The sequence below is a fragment of the Melanotaenia boesemani genome, chromosome 6 (assembly GCF_017639745.1).
Source record: "Melanotaenia boesemani isolate fMelBoe1 chromosome 6, fMelBoe1.pri, whole genome shotgun sequence".
Classification (NCBI taxonomy): Eukaryota; Metazoa; Chordata; class Actinopteri; order Atheriniformes; family Melanotaeniidae; genus Melanotaenia; species Melanotaenia boesemani.
Window position 1 is genome coordinate 14132969 of NC_055687.1, and position 9882 is coordinate 14142850.

Sequence of the window (9882 nt, forward strand, 5' to 3'; positions counted from 1 at the left end):
TAACTGGAATAGTATAGCTGGCTTATTTACACATGTTGTTGCCTCACTTAAATATTCTTTATGTAAAAATTATCTATATGTAACCTCACACAGTGTGGAGGAAAAAAACTGATTCACTGATTCAAAACTCAAATTCATTTTACTGTTTAGATTTGAACATCTGAAAGGACTCCTAGCTTTCTGCACATTTTTCCAGCTTATTTTGACACTTTTCATGCAGCTTTGATGAAAGAAGGACGGCCCTCTGTCACCTGAATTGGGCAAGTCCCTTTTGTGTCATGCCCAAGAATTCTACGTTCTTTAGGCCACAAAGAGGTATTTGTAGTGTGTGGGGGCTTTATGGCTCAGAGAGAGAGGGGGGTCTGATTTCACATTGTGTTCAACAGAAACCAGGAGGCTCCCTATACAATCACACCACAGCGCTCTGAAATCTCACCTGTACTCTTATAGTCCTTCAATGACTTAATCCACTGAGTTATTTTAGTAAACCTTTAATTGCTAGCTGTATGGTTTAAGTCGCTGCTCATCAAAGCAACCCAACACTGCTAGTATTGTAATATAATATATTCTTTTACAGTAAATTTAATCAAGGAAATGGTATTAAAATAAATGTTGATACAGAAAATAAGTGGATGCAATCATATATGTTTTTAATGTGTTGATAGCATGCTCATTAATAACATTAATATGGTCATATTGGGTCACTTTTATCACATATTTTCGTATAGTGGCAGCAGTGGTGAAAATCCCGAAGTAAGTTTTTACCTGGAATCATTACGGCATCATCTTTACACCCACCCTGCAACAACAGGTCTGTAGTCCCCTCCTCTCACTGTGGTGCAGATGAGTTTCCACTTACTACATTACAGTGCAGTCAGCAGGAAGTGAAGGGGGTGGTGACAAAGAGCAGCAGAGAAAAAGAACTCCACAGAGAGAGAAGGCTCATTCACTTCAACCACAGCTGGCTAAAAATCTGCACATTGAACTACAGGTGAGGCTTTATTATTTTTAACTTATGGATGTTGCTGGTATTATTTCGGTTCAGTTACATTAGGCTTTCATTTTTATCCGCGGGGTGATGCAGGTCGGTACGATTGGTACCACAGTAACCAGTGAAGAAGACGGCTAGATGCTGTGTAACAGTTATTTTCTATTTTTTTCTTGTAAAGATGGATTACTAATATTAAATTTTCCTTTTACAAAAGCTAATGTCAAACAGCTGTTCATGCAAATATGAGTGACTCTTCAACTTCAAAAACTATATTTATTATTGCTGTTTTCGCTGTACAGACTACAGTTTCTAACTTATACTGAAAAATCACAAATATTGCATCATACTGATCATCAAAATTTTTTAAAGCCAGTGTCGATTGTTTTGTTTGTAGAGTTTATCTTTTTACTAGATATTTACAGGCACTATAACAAATGGAAGTAGAGAACGTGTGTCTAATGAAGACAGTGCTGTTTGTGAAGTTTATTTAATATTCTCAGTAGTTGATAACTGATGAGATTTCTTAGTATTTCTACCTTGGCAAGTAATTCAGTCTGGCATAAAAATAATTAAAACAGCATTAATAAGATATAAATTGGAAGCTTACATAACAAAAAGTCCACGTAAAAGTGGTTTGAAACATGAGGATTTGCTACCTGGGTTACCAATGCACTGAATGCCAGTTTAAAAATCTAAAACTGACTTTTTTCCAGCTAAACGGTGGTAGGGGGCTGTCTTTTTGACGTGGAAGCCAAAACGGCTACTGTTGTCAGGGTGTAATATCCACAGGGGGTCATGCTGGGATCTAGGAGAGAAGGGAAAAAAACAAGCCATGCTGCTTAGCAGCTTTCCCAATGGGACTGAGCAAGGAACAAACACATTTTAATTGTGTTCACTTAGTTAAACACAGCAAACCAAGAGAGTTATATATCTGTGTGTCACAACACCGAGCTAATCTTAGCAGGAACAACCTCATGGAAAGAGGGCTGCAAGCTTAAAAACATAATAATGTTCAAAAATCTTCGAGAGGGACGTTTCTTGGGTGCAACCACTTCTAAATCAATTTTGTGGAAAGATAATGGAGAATAATTTGACGCCTTAAAACTTTCCTTGTCAGTTTCATTGGAACAATTAGAGGATTGTAAAAAGAGGCAACCACTGATCAAAAGAACTGCCCAGGTGGGTTACGATGAATGAGTGTGGCTGTTATTCAGAAACCTAAATTACCCCGGGTAAACAGTCTGATGTGCATTCACGTCACCATCAATTATAAAGACCTTTTGTTACCACATAAATTCAGCTTGTTTGTCAATTTATTGTGCTGGCAGAGATTTGTCTTGTCTTGTGTAAACTACTGTGGGAATTTAAAGCAGCACACATTTCAATTTTCATAATTACTGTGAAGTCACAGGGAAATTGACATATATGATATTTTTACAGACTGGACAAAGAACTGTCTTCTCTCCCGCTGGTGGGATAATGGCTCCTTCCACTTTTACTAAGGATGCAGGTATGACTGTATTCTTATTAATTTAGAATAGCCTTTGGAGGTTACATACCACTTGGAGCACCCAAGAGGTACAATTCATATCAGTCATTCTGTTATTTCCCCAACCTCTTGTCTGTCATGTCAGTTTCATTTAAGATATTTCCAAAAATTAAAAAAAGCTAAATAACAATGCACAGTTTACAAATCCATCTATCCCTTGTGCATTTCAAAAAAGAAAAATGCCAATAGTACATGTTTAAGAAAGAGGGAAGAGAGCAGAGGCCCATATGCCAAGAAGAATAAAGAGAAAATCAGATTACGTGTCTGTTACAATACCAGAATTGCCTCATGACTAACTCTATACACAGCACAAGGAGGCTGTGAAGACCAGTCCAAGATTCATGCTAAAATTATTATGTTAACGTGTCCACAGTCTTTATAATTACATAAAATTAGTTATCCATACAGTAATCAGATCTTAGTTTAGTATGTTGTTATCTTCATATTTTTCTAATTAGCACTCACCACAAAATACAGCTGAGGCTGATGGCAATGTTTCTGCAGGTGTGTGTTCATATTTATTTCCACCTGATGATAATAACAGAAGAGACAAATAGGGCCTCACCTTCCTCATTATTATTGAATTATTAATTTAATTGTTATCAATTATTAATGTTAATCCTGTAAGGGACAGAAGCATGCATGCCAAACGTCCTGACAAACCATTTTATATATATTTTTTATATTTTACAAAAATCCCAAATGTCATAAACTTACTTGTTGTAAAGCAAAAGCAAAAGTCAGAGGATCATCTGACACAACAAAACACAATTAGTCTGTTTATAAAACAGTTAACATAATCAGCAGGTGCTCAGACATTTAAGTATGGACCAAACTGTTGCCTTCTGTAGTGTCTAATTATTGGTATTATGTAGGTAGATTTAGATATAAGAGCAAATTTAGGCATGAGGGTATGTTTCTGTGAGTATCAAATGGATCTAGCAAACCAAACAACCTTCAGAGTAGAAAGTATGACTTCAAATCAGCAATGAAAATTATCAATTAACCATAGGAAATGCTCCATAAATTTAGGTTAGCCTCAGGGAAGGTTAGCCTCAGAGGAGGTATCAGCGGTAAACTCAGGAATGTTCTTTGTTTGTTAACGTACATAACGGCCACTGTTATGAATTTTCAGTGAGATTCTCAAAACTGGCCAGAGACCTCACAGCTTCTGCAGATCTATATTTGATGCCTGACTTTTTGTAACAAATATTTTGTTAAATTCATAAAGCTGGTGTCCGGAGACGTTTTTTTTCCTGAAAGCCGTTTTTTCCCACATTACCTGATCCAAGATATCTCACTTCCCTAAAGACACATCACAAGCTGCACCCCGTTTAAAGCCCTAGTGGAATTTCCACCTGAATAAACATCCTTAAATTTAGTTACATAATTATTTATAATTATTTATAAATTTATTCTGTTTTTATTATTCTGTTTTTCGTTTAGTTCGTTTTAATCTTCTGTTGTTAATGTCCTTTTAATGTTTCTTTTGCACCTTGCTTTTAATGATTTATGCAAAATACCTGGAGTTGTGTTCTACAGGAAATGTGGAACACAAATAAATCTGTCTTGCCTTGCTTAACGTCCGATACGGTCAGTGAATGCAGAATGATTAACCTGCTATAAAATTAATCTTGAAGCCCAACAAATTCAAATTCTGTTTTAACCATTCACTGGATGAAAGAGTGTTGAGAAGTTGTGAACAAAAGTACCTGACTATTAAAAGAGCCAATGATTTCATAGTGTTGCACTTTTACTGCTAAACCCTGCTATTGCAACTGTGTTCACATTTACTTTTCCACACACCAAAACACATATTGATTCAATTCAAACTTCATTGAAGATGTTGCTCAGGTAAAATAACTTTGCTATGTTTCCTAAATTTCCAAAGGTATTCTGCACCTCCTCCTACTAGGATTACTTCTACCATCAGTTTCAGGACAAGATTCCAGTACTACCTCTGGAAACACTATTGTCTCTACAACCCAGGCCACAGTTTCCTCCACCTCTGAAAATACCATCCAACCCTCTTCTTCAAATATAACTGTGGCCACAACAAACACAGCTACAAGCCAACAAACTGCAATGACCACCAACAATTCAGCAACCACCACCAGTCAGTCCACCATGTCCAATACGTCCACTTATGGAGGTACTGTAATTGCAACTGTCACCCAGTTGCCCACAAGCACCTCTGGAGGTTCATCGTTAAATACCATCCAAACTCTCACAACCACCTCTGAAAGCACAGCATCAGAAAGCAATCCTTTCTCCACAGTCACCTCCGGAGCCTCCACATCTAGCAGCACATACTCTCTCACAACCACCTCTGAAGGCATGGTATCCAGCAGCACCCTTTCTCCCACACCGACAACCAGCAGAGACTCTGCATCCAGCAGCACGCATTCTCTCACAACCACTTCTGAAAGCACAGCATCAAAAAGCACCCTTTCCTACACAGTCACCTCTGGAGGCTCAGCATCTAACAGCACGCACGGTATCCAACAGCAATCTAAGATGCAGAACCAGTGGTGTAGTTTAGGGTATATTGGCATGTTTGTAGAGTTTATCCACTTGTTTCTATCAGTACTAAGTATACAAACTTTAAAATTCCCTGTTTTATGCATCAAATTCAGCTTTTCTCTGATTATTTTTAGATATGAGCCAAGATAGTCTAATTAAAGTTAAAGTAAATCAGCCAAGGTAGATTAGAGAGGGAATATTTCATGAATAAATTTATAGAATCCTCCCCAAACAGATATTTATTTCAGGATTACAATCTCAAGATGTTTCAAGAAACAGTTTACAAAAGAGAATGATATCCATGATATTCATCTCTTTATAACAGGCAACACAAACGTCACGACTGGGAACACTACTTCAAATGCTACTTCAATGAACACGGCAAGTCTAGCTTATTATTATATTTTTAAATGTGTTTTCATCAGCGCTGGTTTTTTTATCTTTCTTGGCATCTGATCTATGTTTTACTTCTTTCGAAGCAGATATATTGCCCCTCCTTCAACTGTTCCTACTCTGAATGCTATTCAACATACATCACTCAGAATTTAACTAAATGCAGTGATGGTGACTACTGTCAGGTAAAGAGGCAAATGACTCTTAATCCACTATAGTCCTCTTTGCATCACAAGCTATACTCTCACTGACATGCAATGGCAGCAGAATATGCAGGAAATGCCAAACATAATATATAAAACATAGATATACATAATCTATGTAGCTAATGCTTTCTCTCTGAAGAGATCCGCTAGTACTAAGTTAAATCTTTTAAAAACATTTGTAACTTTATGTGAAATACAATGAGGCCAAGGCAACAAATGACGTTTGCTAATGTGATCTTGCAATCAACTAGCTGTTAAAGTCCACGGCCATGTGGTACATTGCAAGCTGCAGCTCCCCCTGTGCAGAGAGCTGTGTCAACACTTCTCAGACCAACTGCTCTGTGAACTGCTGTAATTCTACTGGATGCCTCAACAACACTTTTGCATCTATGATGACAACTACTACAGGTAAAGAGACTCATTGTTCAAATCTACAATCTCTGTCTGACTGTCACACATGTTGCACATTTGCATTCATAAGCTTTTGCTTTCTTTAGCGTTTTGCTCTTTCTTGTATTTTTGTAGCCCCTGGAACCACCACAACAGGAGCAACCCAACCAAACCCCACGACTACAACAGCAAACAATGTAAGGACAAAAAGCTGCATGTGTTAGTGTCTTTTCAATATCACATTATCATGGAATGCTTATCACAATTTGTATCTGTGCCTGAAGGCTAACAGCTTATCAAAGAGTATAAGAATATCATTTCAATGTACAGTATTTCTTATTTTTTTCTTTACCATGATTTATTATAATACTCATCTACAAAGAATATATGCTTTGGTATGTTGGTAATCTTATTTCAACAATGTAAAGAGTAAGTTAAGATATTGCAGGGAAAGCTAAGCCAAATGTGGGATCAGTATTTTTGTGCGAGTGTATGCTGTTTTTTTTTGCAGAGCAAAAAATGCCAAATGGGAACATGCACTGGTGAAAATTGCTACACAAGTTTTAAGACTCTACAAATTTGCTCTTCCTCACAGCCACACTGTCAGGTGAGAACTGCTGCAAGTGATGCTATAAAATAAATACCTTAAACACAAATTTAACAACATCTTTTATGTAAATGCAGTTCTAGAAATATTGAATAACATTTTCATAAATATTAAATTAATTAATATTCCTAATCCCCAATGAGTTCAAGCTAATATCTGCACAATAAATATTTATTTTTTTATTTATTTACCTATTTATTTATATTGATTTTTTAGCACATTTTACAATGTCCCAACCAAACATGCTTGATGTTTTGTTTTGTTTTTTGTTTGTTTGTTTGTTTGTTTTTGTACAAATACAAACTTGGTTGTTCTGTGTTATAATTCTTTTTTACATAACATCATGTAAAGACAACATGTAATGATGCATTTGGACCTGTAAGATAGTCATTTAGTGATAACATATTATTATAGAACAGCTTGTGGTTGTACTTTTTCAGAAAAGAAAAATACAAAACAAAATTATGCAGAAAAAAAATTTAAACAAACATCCACAATAATGACAATATGTAAATCACTGTTTATTTCCCCTTAATTAGTATGTTTGATATTGTGCTTCTCTAAATGACAAATGAGCATAAACTATCACAGAAATAAATAACCCTTTGTGTAATGTAATATAATCCGGTTCATGTAATTCATTTTCTTATTTTATTTATTCATCCATTTTCTATACCGCTAATTCCAATTAAGGGTCGCTGGGAAGCTGGAGCCTATCCCAGCGATTAGCAGGCGAGAGGCAGGGAACACCCTGGACAGGTCTCCAGTCTATCGCAGGGCCAACACTCAAGCAGTCATCTCACATTCACTCCTAGGGAGACCAAATAACCTAACATTTTCTTTCTTATTTATATGTCCAGTGTATCGCTCTGAATCCATGGCAATAATTCAATGAAACATTAATAAAAGTAGCATACATACATACTGATATGCATCTTTTAGACGTAGACCTAGTAAGTCTCCCAAGAAAAATGTGCAGTTGTATAATGGAGATGGCAGTAAAACACACTAGAAAAAAAAAAAAAAAAAAAAAAAAAAACATAGCTTATAATGTTACAACGTAAAGAAAACAGCTAAACTAATATATTTACTTGGGATGTGTACCCATTGAGAAACTGTGGTACCACTGCGAAAAATTATAATTTGGCCAAAAGAGAAAGTGATACCAGTCATTTTATATTTAGATTCTTATATATATAGACCATAAAAAGTCAAATAACTGAACACTTTTAAAATGTAGAAGCATTTATGATACTATTCTAAAAGTAGCTGAAATTCTTTCATGTAAAAAAACTTTATCTGAAACATATTTGTGTAAAAGGAAATATTTGTTAGAAAGACATAACTTAGTGCTTACACTTTTATCCCCAGCAAAATTTGATGTAAATGAACATAATCAGTAAAGTCGGCATGACATAACCAGAGCCCACCAAATAAACATCATCCACTGCAAACTGATTAATGTTGCCCTACTTGCTAATCTCCAAATCATCCAAGCAAAGTTATACAAAAAGGCTGATTATCTATTCGTCTCGAATGCCACGTAAACAATTCACTTTGCATTTAAATGATTTTTGAGCTTTTTTTTTATAATAAATAACAGAGTACAGACTTCACTGTGTTAAACAAGATTAGAAAATCTCTATTTTAAGCATCTATAGGAAGCACATATTTTTCATTTTTTTTTTCTCTCAACATTGTCTTTTCAGCTGAAAAAGGAGACTATAAACTCTGTCTTGACGTGGACAGCAGGTTGCACCAACAACTGCACTGGCCAAACTGCCTGCAAAGCCTCCACACAGCCCCCATGTTATCAAGAGTGCTGCAACGCCACTGTGACCTCCTGCCTAATGTTGAATGGCACAGTGAATGTCCCCTCGTTCGCCACCAGAGGCCCCCAACTTCACACAGAAGTGATCGTTTCTTTACTTTGCCTGCTTGCAATCACTTTGCTGCTGTGAGTGACAGATAATGCACTTGCTGAACTGCTGTGTTGATCACTAATGTAGTCTACCCAGAGCTTTATGTTACTACTGAAAAAAAGCAGTTGACAAACCTTTATACATTTCTACCATGTATCTTATCAATATTCATCTGTGATTGAATACATGTGAAAATATCAAAAGCATAATTTATCAAGATTTTTATGTTTCTTTTCTAATCATTACTTATCAGATTCATTTATGGTTCAAGGGCAGTAAAATGCCTTTGAACAGTATTGATCATTTAATTCTTAATGAAAGAAAACATGCCACAAGCAACTTATTCCTGACAGCAGTTCATATTCAGGGTGCAAATCCCCTTTGTAACATAAAAGATATGAAATGTGTAATATAAGAACATTATTTCTTAGTTAATTTTTTAATGGCTTTTAATTGCTAAATATCTTGTAGTCTGTTTTAGCCATGAACTTGTCCATTGCCTTCATTGATTCCACATGAAATGAAAGCTAAAAACAGTTTGTCTGTGCCATCTAAATTCATTACAGACAAAGCTCAATGAAGGATGGGTGAGTGAGTCTAAACACAGACACTGCCTTCTGTTAACGTGATCATTATAAATGCTTTATCATAAAATTTTTTCCCTTTAAGTCATTGTGAGATTACCGCAGCTTTAACTCTTATTGCACTTTATACAACTCAAATGTTGAGCTTTTACAGGAAGTTGTGAAGACTTGTTGAAGCATTTCTACAGATGTTGCCTTGATGAAATGTGCAATTCCTTTAGATACCTTTGGTCTTTGTTTTTGGTGTGATTTGCGTGTTGCCTGTTCTTTGTGGTTTACAAATAATATTTTCTTGTATCATGGTGTCATGTAAATGCTAAATGAAATCAGAAATGTGTCAATTTATTCCAAATCTTGAAATTAATACAAGAGTTGTACTTTGAAATTAAATAAATGTAATCTATGCATACATTGAGTCTTAATATAACCATTTCCACAGTTACTATACAATTTCCAGGTTCTTGAATTGAATGTTTAATGATTGAGCCCCATTTCCAGAAAATCTGGCAAATTTGCTAGAAGTGCAACAAATATTTAAAACTGTAATTTGTTTGAATGTGGAAACTTTTATTCAGGAAAAACTGAAATCATTTTCAATGACTACACTGACCCACTTCGTTGTATTTCTAAAATTTGAATAAATCTTTCAATCTGATGATAGTGACCATCCAGCTCACCACTTTGTGTCAAACTTGGTGAAAGAATCACTGATCACTG

General features: G+C 35.6%; 1 protein-coding gene across 1 annotated transcript; it reads left to right on the plus strand.

The window, feature by feature from the left end:
* The first annotated feature begins 884 nt into the window (after positions 1-884).
* Positions 885-9572, plus strand: LOC121641053 (uncharacterized serine-rich protein C215.13). Its single transcript, XM_041986915.1, has 10 exons — positions 885-991; positions 2432-2501; positions 4432-4692; positions 4819-5037; positions 5389-5444; positions 5546-5641; positions 5914-6070; positions 6188-6249; positions 6564-6659; positions 8369-9572. The coding sequence occupies exons 2-10, from the start codon at positions 2471-2473 to the stop codon at positions 8618-8620; spliced, it is 1230 nt and encodes a 409-aa protein (XP_041842849.1). The 5' UTR covers positions 885-991; positions 2432-2470; the 3' UTR covers positions 8621-9572.
* The last annotated feature ends 310 nt before the right edge of the window (positions 9573-9882 follow it).